Here is a 15275-nt window from a genome sequence, read left to right on the forward strand (position 1 = left end):
TATAAAACAAGAGAGCCCTCTTTTTTGTGAGAGGTGCAAGATTATTTACACGGAAACAAAACAAAACTCTGGGTGCATGTTTTTTCTTTTTTTATAATAATATTTATTAGCATTTTCATTTTCAACGAACGCCATACAATTTTTACATTTCTTATCATCACCTATATTTTGACTCTCTTGAGTTGTCCACTTACCCCCATCCCTCCAAACTGACTTTCTAGCTTCCAATCATAATTTCATCCACATTTCTCATTTCCCCTATCTGCTTTTCTTTTTGCTTTCATATTCCTTTTAATTGTAAACAAGCTTCTACTTTTGACTAGCAAACCTTTAAATCAGTCCTGTTAGTGTTGTTAAATGTTTACAATGCTCTTTCAAATACGTAATAAATTTACTCCAGTCTTTTTCAAACCATTGGTCTCACTGGTCTCAGATTTTCCTGGACCGTTTTGCCAGTTCTACATATTCAATCATCTTATTTTGCCATTCCTCTACTGTCAGAATTTCTTGCTGCTTCCATTTCCAGGCTAAAAGAATCCTTGCTGCTGTTGTAGCGTATAAAAATAGAGTATAGTCTTTCTTGGGAATCTCTTCTCCAGAATACCTAGCAGGAAAGCTTCTGTTTTCTTATGAAAAGTGTTCTTAAACACTTTCTTAAGTTCATTATAAATCATATCCCAGTATGCTTTCACCTTGGGACAAGTCCAGCTATCTGTCTTCTTTGGCGATCACTTACTTTGTAGCCAAGTAAGATTGTCTTCCATAAACGTAGTTTTAACAGTGGTTTTGGAAGACGCCTGTGCGTGAATTTGTTTTTTGTGTGTAGATCAGTGCATGCTGACCAACGCACAGTCTTCGCAGTAAGACTCTATTCCGATAGCATGAGTATCACAATGACCGGTAGATTCTTATCAGCTGCAGCCTTCATAGCTGTTGTAACATACCGCTTATCGCCCGCCTGTTCTGCCATTGAGAACTTTTTGGATCATCCTTTGCCTAGCTCCTCCCCTTTGACCTTACCGCCTTGGGTGACCCTGCTGGGAGCATGAGATTCCTGATGGCTTTGCTCACAAGGGTCATAGGAACGTGCAAGCCCACTCACCATGACAAGGTGATGATCCAGTGAATGAGTTCTCCATCAGTAGACCCTAATGGGCTCATTTGGTGGTGAAGTAGTGCCCAATGTCTGCATCTAGGGCCCCTTAGCAATGCTACCACAATGGCATTGTGGGAAATTGAAATGATGAATAGACTTAAAGCATTGCTGACAGGACTGATGCATTTTCGCCTTCCCAGATCAAGACTTTTCACCACCAATGTGCCGGTCGGAACTTGTGCCCAGGTAGCATTAAATGTTAATTGGGAGAAAAGTTACAGTCCCAGAGGCTTCATTTGTTCCTTTGTAACATTAGATGTGCAGCAGTCATATTCCCCAAGCTTGTCCTGGCAAGATGGCTTAAGCAAGAGCATCTGCACACTGCTGGCGACACCGTTGTTTCTTGCTATATGTAATGTTATGCCTTGTTCCCTCTTGAGGTGGTGATGATATGCCAGTTGAAGGCAGACTGCATAGCCAATATCTCTGGAATGCTTCTACTGGGACTTAAGTGTGAATGCTTCGTATAGAATTAGGCTTTATTCATCTATTGGGATGTTCTTCTTTAAAAAAAGCCCCATTAAAATGTACAAGTGTACAACCCTTGTCCGTTATTATAGGGTTTGCTCAAGAAATCAGTTGATGTTACTACCACTGGAAGGGCGAAATAAAACCCTCCATAGTTTCAAATATTAAAATTTTGGTTCATATTAGAAGCTGGAGCATCCTACTGACTTTTCATCTTCTAGTTTACATTTAGATGTGCTTTGGAGTTTCTGGCCACTGTCTGTGTTGTTTCAAAAGAACTCAAATGTTTTCATCTTTGCGAGTTTGGAAATAATTCACACATGCCTGTACACCATTTGATATCTTATTGCTTGGTCACTCAACACAATGACTTTCTTTTCCCCCATCTTATTTCCTCCCAAACATTGCATACAACAACACATATAAGTGCAGACACCCACACACCCACACCCACACACAAAATGATAATAATGAAAGCAAATATTTTTTCCCCTTTTATCTTCCAAAATCTTTTCTTCAACTTTGACTTCCTGTCAAATCCCTTTGCATATATTTTATCTTACATTTGAATGTACACAAAACAATAAACCTTTCTATATAATTTTTCTAATACATTCTGAAAACATAATAAATCCTTAATTGTTATCCACCTCCTTTTAGTTCCTTTATCACTCGAATGCTAGCATGGAGTCAAAACTATTATTGTATTTTTGAACATATCTTCTATAACCATGCCATTTTTCCACAAATTTTTGCTTTGAGTTTCCTCTGAGTTTACTAGTCAAATGAGCCGTCTCCACCAATTCCTGTAATTTGATTTGCCAATCTGTTATTTTTGGAGCCTCGTGATCTTTCCATCCCTTGGCCACAAGTATACGAGCCGCTGCGGTTGCATACAAGAATACCTCTCTTAGAATTTTTGGGATCTCTTTATCTATAATACTTAATAGAAATGCCTCCGGTTTTTAGTAAAAGTTTTTAGTAAAAGAACTCAAATGTTTTCATCTTTCCGAGTTTGGAAATAATTCACACATGCCTGTACACCATTTGATATCTTATTGCTTGGTCACTCAACACAATGACTTTCAGCCATGAAAGCTCCATTGAAAAGCACTTGTATTTATGGTGATGAGAAGTGAGAAGGACAGGTGTCTTGGTGGTATTTGATCCATGGTGGGTTTTTCACACGAGCAGTGACTGCTTGATGCTGCGGTTATCAAGGAATGAGCATGCAGGTGTTCGTTTTAGTGAAACCTACTGCTTATGTACAGCATGTTGCGTTGTGAAGTTGCTTTCCTTCTTCAAAGAGGTCCAAAACCAATCATCTGCTCTCTCTCCAGTTCAAAGGAAAAATGCCTCCTCCGTGTGATCCAGTGTGCAAGATCATAGATTGGATTCTCGCAGTCTGGCACCAACTCAATTCATGTTTATCACGGCTTGGTGCACCTGAAGCACTTGTTGGACCGAAGCATTTTCTGTCTTGTCCGGTGGTGCCTGGTCACAGCCACACAACAGTGAAGTAAGTCTTGTCGTTTAATCTTCATTAATGATACAGTGCAGCAGTGACATCCTTAAAATACTTACTTCTCCAGTACATCACTGTAATCTATTCTAGCACCACTAATTTAAATTTATAGAGTTTCCCAATCTTTCTCCCATGGCTGTACTCTTTCTAATTTTGTGTTACACCGTGCCTTCTCGGCAGCCATTTTGTGACTGGCACCCACAGCTCTTTCTCAAAATTCAAAATGTACCTGCTGCTTCAAAAAGGTTGGCAAGCCCTGATGTACTGCTTAATTACAATCATGTACAACACACAGCAGAATAACTTCTTTCTTTTTTAAAAAAAAAATAGTTGCAGCACCACTGTGTAGACATGTACTTGGTTACAGATGCTGTATTTATTATTCTTTTACTTTTTTTTCATTCCGACAATCATGATGGTGCTATGATGTGAGTTTCTTATATGCTCATGGGTATTTTCTCTTTTTTTATTAGAGCTAGCAAACTCTTTGGTTAGTTAGTTTTTTGATATAACATATCAGGAATATATAAGGAGATGCAAAGCATGCAATGGCAGTAGTAGGGGAAAGTAATTGTGTGCTTCACAACTGCAGTAATACACACTGGGCCTCCATTAGACTATTAAATCCAGGGGCTAAAATTACATTTTATGTCTTTGATTATGATTGCATGACACACTTGCCACATAGAAAGGGAGGTTCAAGTTCTTGGAAGTGCTTGTACAGCCCAAGTACAATTGTACCTTGGTTCTCGAACGCCTTGGTTCTCGGACGTTTTGGCTCCCAAACGCTGTAAACCTGGAAGTGAGTGTTCCAGTTTGCAAATGTTTTTCGGAAGCCAGACATCCAACCTGGCTCCCATGGCTTCCAATTGAGTGCAGGAAGCTCCTGCAGCCAATCGGAAGCCGCGCCTTGGCTTTCAAACCGTTTTGGGAGTCAAACGGATTCCCAGAATGGATTAAGTTCGACAACCAAGGTACGACTGTATATGACAGCAATGGTTTGCTGTCCAGGTGTCTTTCTCAGGATTTGTAGGAGCTCTCTGTGGTCTCAGGAACAGCTATTTTAGCCGCTCTGAGCCCGGCCTTGGCTGGGGAGGGCGGGGTATAAATAAAAAATTATTATTATTATTATTATTATTTTATATCACCTGATTTTTTTTTTACCAACATGCAAAGGACTGAATATAGGATCTTCTGAACTCAAAGCATGCATTCTGCGTCTAAGCTATTGCCCCATACCAGAAGAGGGAATTTCAACAGCTTCTCATGCTAGGATGAAAAAAGCTGTAGCTACAATGTTCATGCCTTAGTGCTATTTCTTTTCCCTCTGTACTCAAAGGTGGATGTCCAAGTTATGGAATTCTGTCATTGCTCCCCGGGTTCAAGAAGCAATTCTCTCCAGAGCTTCTCTGAAAAGACCATCCGCACTGGGACAGATGGCAGTCAAGAAAAGTCCGAGCCAAGGGCAACAGGCTGTGGTGAAAGCTGCGCTCAGCATCCTCTTAAATAAAGCTGTTCTGCATGGATGTCCTCTTCCCAGAGCAGGTGGGAAATAGTAAACGGGTTGATTGCTAGACTTAAAAGTCCAGGAAGGAAACTGAAGGCTATAATCCAGCAATCCTAGAAGACATTGATAGCACCCACTAACTACCGCATCTCAGGCATGGTTTCAAGAAACATGTTTTGGAGTGATCAGAATATCTTAAACAAGTCAAAAGCAAACTGCTCTTGCTTGCCTGTCTGATTTGGGGAAAATTCATTCTTGACCACAAAACTATGAAGATCACTGATCATGTAATGTTAAACTAGAGTTGAGGGAGACATTTCTCCATGAGTTCATCTCTCGGCACTGTTATCACACACACAGTTTCTGCCCCTGGTGCTTCCTGTGTCATTTGCTTGTGTGTTTCTTTGTGAAACCAAAGGTAGTTCATTTTTACATTGGGGCCCGTGATTTATTTCCGGTTGAGCAATTAGGTAGCCCACGATTGTAAGAGATCTAGTGCTTACTGCTGAGCCCACAAAACCAATCAATTAAGTCTCAAAAACCTATAATATTTCATTGTTCGACCTCTTTATTCATCCTTGCAATCACAGCAAATCTTCCAGTTCCATAAAACCATGGTGGTTTTTTAAAAAAAAGCTCAGCTGATGCTCTTTTAGACAAAGGCATTTGGCATCACATTATAATATTTCAGGTCTTGAATTATCACCACGGCTTATTATGTTCTCAATGTTTCAGAACTGGATCGGTACATTGCTGATTTCAAAGGAGGAAACTTCCCCCTCTCTATGGTGTCAAACTACAAGAATTGCCCCAAGAAAAGAGGAGAAAGCATCGCTTGGAGAAAAGTGAGCACCAGTCCTCGTAAGAAATCAGGCCACTTGTCTGCCCAGTCCTGGAGTAGGAAGGAGGAGAATGCAGAAGGTAATGGCTAATGGGAATGAAAGGCCCTGGGGATAATAGATCTCATAGGAACTGCAGAGATGGGCCAGGAAATTCTGTTTAATGTGAATGTTCTGTCCTGTAACCGTTCAGTCAAGGCTCTTTCATTTCTGAGGAGTTGTTGTTGTTGTTGTTTACCAACGATAGGCATAATCCACTCACCACCGCTGAAGTGCAAGTTCTCTTTAACCCTGCTAAAACAGATACAGTGGACGCTCGGGTTGCGAACGTGATCTGTGAGGGATGCACATTCGCAACCTGCAGCAGCACGTCTGCACACACGCGGGTTGCGATTCAGTGCTTCTGCGCATGCACGACCGCCGAAACCCGGAAGTAACCCGTTCTGGTACTTCTGTGTTTCGGCGGTGCGTAACCCAAAAAAACGCAACCTGAAGTGACTGTAACCCGAGGTATGACTGTACAGTGGTACCTCGGGTTACAGATGCTTCAGGTTACAGATGCTTCAGGTTACAGACTCCGATAACCCAGAAATAGTACCTCAGGTTAAGAACTTTGCTTCAGGATGAGAACAGAAATCGCGTGGCGGCAGCAGCGGGAGGCCCCATTAGCTAAAGTTGTACCTCAGGTTAAGAACAGTTTTAGGTTAAGAACGGACCTCCAGAACGAATTTAGTTCTTAACCCGAGGTACCACTGTACAGGATTGGCAGCATTGGTGCTTCATGGATTACTCCCACTGACTGTATGTGTGTGTCAATGTTTCTCATCCTTCATCTTGTGTAGGTGTCAAGTCAAAGAACATATTGCAGGAAAATGGGAACAAAATGGCTTCTCTAACAAAAAAGTAAGTTGCTTTTGGAGGGGGACTGGAAAATTATTAGGCAATGATAAAACTAAATAACCAAATTCTGTAATAATCTAGTACTGTACATTTTTATATGGCTTTGTCCTGGTCCGTTTTCTAGGAAATTTTAGATAATTGTTTGCCCTGGGGTCAGTAAGCCTGTCGTGTGAGATGAGGGGAGCATCATTGCCCTCCCCTCCCCCAACTGCATAGGAAGTGCGAGAATATGTAGACAATAATATTCACCTTAAATTACTCTGGCTGGACACCGTAGCCAAAATATCAAACCACGTGCAGATGGCAAACAGAAAGCTGCCAATTCACAACCTGCCAAAATGGCACAAAGGTTAGAAAGCCCAAGTGCTGAAGAACTACAGGTTCTTTGCTGCTGGTTGTCACAGCCTCAACATGTTTTGTTAAAAAGATAAAAGTGGTTGAGAGCAATGTGCTGGGTTGGTGCACCCATGAAGCAAGGTGAGGCAACCGCTTCAGGTGGCAAGGATCCACCAGGGCAGCAGATCCCAATGTCGATCTTTCTCTCTCGTTCCTGATGTTCCTGATCATCCATCACCCCATTTTTCATGAATGGGAGGGAGGTGCCTCAGGTATCAAAATGTCTTGAGCTGGTCCTGGCAATGTGCATGTGAGTGCTATTGGACACATGCCTGGTCTTCAGGAACATTCTATAACGTTCTTGGCTTATACGAAACAGAACAGCCTACCCACTTGCTTTCGAATAGTTCACAGGAATGAATTCCCATCTGTTTTAGTTTGCAGAATGGCAGCCCTTAAGCCAGTGTGATACTTTCTAAAAATTCTGCTGTCCATTCTATATACTGTTGAGCAAATGGTCAAAGGCACAGATTAACTGAATGAGACTCAAGTCAAGTTCAGTTTTACTTCTCCAGAGGATTTGCAGCTTTGGGAGAACACTTTACATATATACATTATCTGTTGTTTCAACAGATTGTGACTCAATCCTATGTAAATGTTTGAAATGCCTCTGTTAACAAAATATTGTGCTTGCCTTTATGTTTGATGATATGAAAGGTCTGTCTGTAGTGTTTAATGGTTGCCATCGTTTAATGTTGCATGTGTGAACTTGCTCGCACATTATACTAGAAAAGGCCTTTTCTCCCTTGTAGATTAGTAAGGAAATGCCCATGTAGGAGGGAAGGTTAATTAAACCACTCATAGAATTAATATTTTGAGTAGACCCTAAACTCTAAATTTTAAAATCTCACCTTTTCTAGGCAACAGTGTCAAGAATGATTTTTTAATGAGCTTGTAGAATAAATTAAATTGGCTTTTGTTTTGTTTTCCTAGACATTTAGAAGATGACCCACTAAGTGTGTTAAACCTGGAGCAGAGGCTATCAGTTGGTTCTGATGACGAAGTAGACCTTGTGCAGGAGCTTCAGAGCATATGTTTAAGCAAATCGGAATCTGACATAAGCAAGGTAACTGCAGTCGACATCTCTTCACAATGTAATCGGCATGTCACAATTTTCTCCCATTCTCAGGAAAACATTCATAGACTCATCCATCTCTCTAAGTGCCTTCCTTTTCTGTTTCTACCCGGTGTTGTCTCCAAACTCCTTCAGTCGACTGCTTACTCCCACTTTTCATTTATTTATTCCATTTCAGAATTTTAAAATGCTTATAATTATAGAAATAAAAAATAAGTCTGTATTTAAATAGAACACTTGCAGAATTACAATTTCAAAATGTCTGCAAAATGGCTTATTCTCACTTCTTTCTCCACCAACTCTTTCCTGCTCTCTATTTAAAGTGCCCTCACCAGATGATTTCCTCACGGCCAAATTCAAAGGTCTTTGTCCTCATCTTGCCCTAGTTTCTGTCCTCAACTGGGTCTCTTCCTACCTGATCAATCTCTCATTTCTCTGTTCCCTGTTTCCATTAGAATCTGTCTCAGTGATATATTGTTTTTCCCAATCTTGGTTATTTCATCAGATCCCATGGTTTTCATATTGCCTATATGCTGCTACCCAATTTTGTCTCCCTATCCCAGACCAAGATCTCCCTCCATTCATTCCTCAGTTCTTAAGTACTTCTGACATTCCTGCTTATATGTTCCATCGCCTTCTCAAACTCATTCCTTTGTTTCCTTTCCTCATATACTCTGTATTAGACGTTTGCATCTCTGTGTCCATTGAGAATATCACCATCTACCTCATTGGATAGACACGTCTCTTCCACACTGCCACCAAGTCACTTCATTTTCACCTGTTTTAACATTGTAAAAATGCAGCCTTTCTTTTCTGCTTTGTCAGCAAATATTCTGATTTGTGGTCTTGTCATCTCCCATTCTGAAAGCTGCAACCTTCTCTCCCCTCTTCCTACACCCACCCTATGCCAATGCTCTACCACCAAACAAGTCCATCTGTTTTATTGCTCAGACCACCTGACAGCTGTCCTTAATTCCTACACCGTCTTTCAGCCTGGGATCCATCACAAAATCCTCATCTGTACTTTCAAAGTTCCCTGTGGCTTTGCATCCTCTTATCCTGGCCACCTGTGCACCCCAATACTCCTGCTGGTGTTCAGGTCCATCATCTGTCTGAACATCTCCTTCCTTTTCCCTTTCTCACCCTGCCCCTTATGTCTGAAACTTGTTTTCAAAAATGGCTGCAAGTTGTTGCCTCTCTCTTCCATTAACTCTCTCCTTGAAACTCACATTTTCCATGAAGTTTTTGGTGCATGCCCTTATTTATTTGTACAAATATTTATAGACCACTATTTCATAGTGGAGTAACTCATTATGTAGAAGTTCCATCATCATATGGAAAGTTCCCTTGCTGCCTCCAATAATGTCCAGTTTGTGTCCTGTAGACAATATTGGATGTACCGTGGTGCTGCATAAGTTGTATCTAATCACAGAAGACATAGTGTATAGACTGCAGCTTGGCAACACTCTTTTCAACTCTGAAAACCATTATAATATGTTTACAGAGTGTATTACCAAGGTTTAAGAGGTTTACCAAAGCAGATTAACAATGATACACAGAGCATTGCTTAAAAACATATATCAGTTTTTGTATATGCGAGTGAGATTTCCCTCTGACTTCATAATCTTATCTCTGTTGTCGCTATCAGTCTCTTGATCATGGGAAGCTAGTGTAGACTTAACGAGGGGTATAGGCATATCCCTGTTTTGACTTCTAACACTTGACTTTTTCCATCCCTCCTTCCTCACGAAACCTTATACAGATAGTAGATTCAAAGGATGAGCTGGTGATGATGATTAATGCTTCTCAGAAGGATCCTGTATTTTCAGCAAACGTCATTAAGGCCAAAACTTCAGCATCACAGCAGGTTTGTGACGAGTTGTGATAACGTGGCATAAGGATGTCTTTGTACGTCCGTAACCTAAGCCTAGAGTTGTTTGTTAGATTCAGGGCATACTGAGCACAATCACTGCATGGTTGCCAAGGCTCTTTATATTGTGTTGTCCTTGTGGAAGTGAAGTTTCACCATGAGAGAAGGCAGAGAACGACAGAGACAGGCACAAGATGGGCAAGAGAGACTGATGCACATGAAATATGAGCAGAAAGGTGGCGGGCGAGAGAGAGAGAGAGAGAGAGAGAGAGAGAGAGAGAGAGAGAGAGAAAATAAAGCAGATATGCAGGCTAGACATTATCCTATGGACCACTGGTTGCCATGGAAAAATGTTAAAATATTTTAGGTTTTTTAAAACAAAAATCAGAAGAGGTGTTGTGTTTGACAACTCCATTGTCCAGAAATTCTACTTTGCTTTTGCATTTGCGTTACAGTTTTATTTTTGTTGAGCTACCTGGTCATTTACAGAAGTAGTGAATACATACTTATGCATTTATTTAAAGCGTTTTTACCCTGCTCTTTAGCCAATAAGGCTCTCAGAGCATCTTACAAGATCAGAGAGAAGATAGCCCTTGTCTTCAGGATGATAAAAACACCACACACTTGGAAAAGGGGATGGCAAGGGAGGAGGAGGAGAATGGCAAGCTCAGACAGTTAAAACATATATCAATGACTATGTGGGATGAGAATAGTTCCAGATGACTAATGAAATGGCTGCTGCTAGGGAGAACCAAAGGCAGCTGGCATCTCAACGGAGGCAACAGCCTTGCTTCACCCCCCCCCCCCCTCTCTCTCTGCTGTGCAGCTTGATAGAATTATACAACTTTTTACTGCGGCTATTTATCATTTATGAAGAACTTCCAGTGTGCACAGGATTTCAAAGTCTCTTGCTTTATTCATATAAACATCCTCCGAAGTAAGGAGAAAAATTAAAAATTGAGCCCTGCAAATGGGACGTGTCGCCCAAAGGACCCAGCAAGAATAGATCCTTGCCCCAGTCAGACGTGCTGTCTCCAGTTAAGCGTTTTAGGTTGCAATCCCATATTTATTTATTTAAGAACCGTGGACGCCAGTTGGGCTTTCTTCTGTGTACAGGTTCATACTGTTGTTCTCCTACAGTGCACAAACAGAAGTGGTAAGCTATCAAAGACACATCGTGGAAAACCCCCCAAAATTGTTGCTTACTCCCCTCTGCGCAATTTGAAAATCTTTGTGGTTTCCCAGCCTGTTGATGCTCAGTACCATGGATGAGGGGCAAAGTTTCTTAAACGTCTGGCAACCAGGTTGGGGGCATTGAAAGAGCATATTTATTTGTTTTATTTTCCTAATTTATGAATATTATTTCACACGAGTCTCAAGGCTATTTGCAAACATGCCGTAACACAGCTTGCCATACGGAAACCCGACAAAAGATAGGTTTATTTAACCTTTTCCTTCAGGTGGAAAAGCGTGTTTAAACAAAAATGTCTTCCATCCCTTCTTGAACATACAGACAGCGTGTGCCTGTTGTATCTGAACAGGAATTCTTAGGGGGTAAAGTGCTCAGTCGGTCTAATGGAAGATTTCCCCACAGTAAAGGGGTACAAAGGGCTACCATTTAGTGGCAGAATAAAAAAGAAGTACCCAGCCAGGTGGGCAGAGTATAAATAATAAAATTATTATTATTACTTATAGCAAAAGGGATGCCATAAGAGATACTTGGTGACCAGCTGGAGGCCTGGTTCACGCTGAGGAGGCCAGGGGGGAAATTGTGTCTGGACTATACCATATCAGATTACAGTGGAAGTGGTCATATGACTGATATTTTAAAATCTATTCTTGTACAGCTGTACCTTGGAAGTCAAACGGATTTCCGGAACGTTCGGAAACCAAAGCGCGGCTTCTGATTGGCTGCAGGAAGCTCCTGTAGCGAATCAGAAGCTGCAGAAGCCCCGTCGGATGTTTGGCTTCCAAAAAATGTTCGCAAACTGGAACAGTCACTTCTGGGTTTGTGGCATTCCAGAACCAAAACATTTGGGAATTAAGCTGTTCCAAAATGAAGATACGGCTGTACTTGCATGTTATTGGGGGTTGGGATTTACATCATCAGGGGAAGCCCCTTGCAAGGACTTCCATTTGCACCATGGTGCTTAAATCCATCTCTACACTGCCCCATGCACCACCCAATTGACTTGGGGTAAGTGGTCATAAAACCCCCAAAACAGCACACAGGGCAGGGAGAGCGGGAATCAATCTCTCTGGCAACCTGGAATGCTTGTGCAGACAGAAAAATTGGAAGAGCACAACACAGCACTGTATAAATCTTTTTGACTTTTCCCCCATTGCCACATTTTCAGCAGGATATGAACAGAGGCCTAGGGAGTGGGTGGGCTGTATTGAATTGGTGGGTGGGCTGAGTGAAACTATTAACGTGAGTGAAACCTCCCTCGACAAATGTGGCATTCTTCACCCCTATTGCTGTGTACTTTTAGCACTGGGGATTGTGTGTACTTGTTTGTGTGTTGCTGTCCCATACCGATTTGTGACTTGCCTTTCAGTGGTATAATAATCAGAATGAAGTACTTTCACTTGCATTTGAAATGAGCCCCATGCCCTAGAAGATTTTTTTTCTAAAAAAAAAAAAATTGTGACACCCACACAAAACACAGCCCACTCTGAGGAAAAATAATTGAGAAACCCAGACTAGCCAGCACTAGTCTGGATGAGTGCTGGGATGAGAGAGCATTTGGCTTTAGCCATTCATGAGCGGGCCCAGAGACCATGAACCCTCCAGATGGTTTGCCGTTACCATGGAAACTCAAAAACACAGAGGTAGTGGCTGACTAAAATGGTACCCAGGGGGGAGGGTTGCTTGGAAGTGACAATTAGAAATGTTCAGTTGCTTAAAAGGATTTCCCCCCCTTCCTCTGAGTTGGTAGAGGCTGTTGCCTTCTTAGCATGTGAAATAGGAAAGAGGGAAGAAGGTCTGCAAAGCATCTCAGAATGTATACACAGATAATCACATGGAGGCCTGTCCAGGAACATCACTTGTGATGAGTTTGTACAGCAGCCTGTATGCTTTCTCCCAGTAGGAAAGTGGCAGCTACCTGGAGAGGGTGGGAGTTAGATATTTAAGCAGACCAAATGACAGTAGAGCATGGGACTCTTCACCTCAGGGTCGTGGCTTCATGCCCCACATTGGGTGAGGACTAGATGACCCTCGCAGTCCCTTCCAAAATTATGATCTGTCCACAAAGCTGTAGCTGCATCTGCACTGCAGATCCTGCACTGAGCAAGGGGGTAGGGTGGATGATTGCCAAAGGCCCTTCCAACTAGCTCTATAAAACAATGTTTGCAATTCAGTTTAAAAATAATAATAATTCACAGGTCTATGCATATATGTGCCTTTAGGTCGGCATAAGTTTTATTGGACCCTACTGATTCAGTCAGTCACTGTTGGGGAATATATATATATAACATATATATATAACATTTAGGTGCCTCCACAATGCTTGGAAAGTTGAAGCTTGCTATATACAGTGGTACCTCTGGTTGCGAATGGGATCCGTTCCGGAGGCCCGTTCGCAACATGAATAGAACACAACCCGCAGTAGTGCGTCTGCACACGTGCGGGTTGCGATTTGCCGCTTCTGCGCATGTGCGTGATGTCATTTTGCGCATCTGCGCATGCGCGAGTGGTGAAACCCAGAAGTAACCCTTTCCGGTACTTTCGGGTCACCGCGGGACGCAACCTGAAAAAACGTATCATGAAGCAAACATAACATGAGGTATGACTGTATATAGCCCCACACACCTTGATTAAGTCAGAAAAAGACAACGTTTTTTATTTCTTTCCTATGAAACTCAGTTTGAGGGAGGGGGCTCATTTCCAGTGGCAAGTATATTTTGATGAATTCATGAGTGAAAAACAGAATCAAATGAACACAGTGGTTTGATCAGTTCCATCTTTGTGGTATAGTTGCCAGCAGATGCTGGTTATAAAAAGCAACCCTGTAGCAGGGAACAAACAGGGTGTGTATTGTGTACAGATCAGCCTTCCAACTTACATTTGTTAAATCGTCTTATTATAATATGGTTTGTGGCAAATATATAACTACTGCAGTAGAGATTTTTACTGATTTAGATACAAGGTAGTATTGAAGTGAAAAAAGAATAGTTGGTCAGAGCATGGTGCTGATAACGCCAAGGTTGCAGGTTTGATCCCTGTATGGGACAACTGAATGTTACGGCATTGCAGGGGGTTGGACTAGATGACCCTTAGGGTCCCTTCCAACTCTACAATTGTATGAAATAGGGTGAGATGTTGTGCCCTGCCTTCCCTTTAGCATTGTTTCCCCCCATTTGGGGGGGGGGGTGGAAGATAGATTTTACTTTGTCCAGAAGTGTGCATAGAAATCTCTGCAGCATTTAGATGGTTTCACTCTCCTCTGCAGAGGTCATGCATTTATCAGCAGGTTTTATGTTATCCAGATTAGAACCCACCAGGCTTGCAGAAAGCAGGTGGCTGTACCCAGATATGCCTACGGCTCTTTCTTCTTGCTGCTTGGTGTAGCTTCTGGAATCGTAAGATGCGGTGGGGGAAGGGAGGGAAGCAGAAAAGAGGAGAAGACAAGACATGCATTTAAAAATAGAAACAGGGATATTGTAGAAATAGAAAAAACATCCAGATATGGTGGTGGGCATAGAATCTATTTAGTCTTAAAAGGCATGTAGGCAGCTGCATTCTGTAATCACAGGCTCTCTTCTTTTCATCCAAAAATACACACTGCAAATGCCACCAGCCATACCGTTTTGAGGCCCGAGGAAAATAATCTCGTATAAGCCTCTACACAGGAAACTATTTAATATGCAAAACATTTGCTTTCTCAACAGTTGGATGGTGGAAATTTTCAGGGTTGTTTTCATACATAAAGTGGTAGGAGCTCGTATATATTTTGAGAAGGGAAAGTGGGGGAACAAAGGAGGTAGGTCGAATTTTGTGTACATAGTGATTCATCGTGAAGGAGAAATATTTCATTGTCAATTTTATTTACAAATCGAGCACAATTTCATGCAGTTTCGACACACTTTTGGCTGTGCAGAATTAACACCGGAGCAAATAATTATTCTGACTAGCTAAATAAACTCAAGTAGCACTGTAAAAGTGGTGCCATTTCTGACTCAGGTTGCTGTAACTCAGTGCAGGTAACCTAACTTGTCTCACACCTTAAAGCTTCCGTGTTCCTCCCCGTTTCACATCACAGCAGCGGGGAGGCAGGAGGAGCATTCTGTGGTACATCTCAGGTGCCAAAATGTCTTGGACTGACCCTGTCCTGGAAATGATGTGGTCCCAAACCATTTAGATCAAGACTAGCACTTCGAATTTAGCCCAGGAACAATTTGGTAACAACGCAATCTGGTATTACACATTCTAAATCAGGGGTCAGCAAACTTTTTCAGCAGGGGGCCGCTCCAGTGTCCCTCAGACCTTGTGGGGGGCCGGACTATATTTTGAAAAATAATAATGAACAAATTCCCA

General features: G+C 41.8%; 1 protein-coding gene across 2 annotated transcripts in view; it reads left to right on the forward strand.

Annotated features, from left to right (window-relative positions):
* CTTNBP2 (cortactin binding protein 2) overlaps window positions 1-15275 on the forward strand; it is a 114385-nt gene that overhangs the window by 95880 nt on the left and 3230 nt on the right. Inside the window, exons 17-22 of one of the 2 annotated variants that reach the window (XM_083574309.1) lie at window positions 2965-3143; window positions 4489-4694; window positions 5392-5577; window positions 6338-6398; window positions 7725-7857; window positions 9629-9733. In XM_083574309.1, the coding sequence (XP_083430435.1) occupies window positions 2965-3143; window positions 4489-4694; window positions 5392-5577; window positions 6338-6398; window positions 7725-7857; window positions 9629-9733 (870 nt within the window). Of the gene's footprint in view, window positions 1-2964; window positions 3144-4488; window positions 4695-5391; window positions 5578-6337; window positions 6399-7724; window positions 7858-9628; window positions 9734-15275 lie in introns of those variants that run through there. The other variant, XM_083574310.1, reaches the window with a different exon arrangement.

The sequence above is a fragment of the Podarcis filfolensis genome (assembly GCF_964270895.1).
Source record: "Podarcis filfolensis genome assembly, chromosome: 10".
NCBI classification, from domain to species: domain Eukaryota; kingdom Metazoa; phylum Chordata; class Lepidosauria; order Squamata; family Lacertidae; genus Podarcis; species Podarcis filfolensis.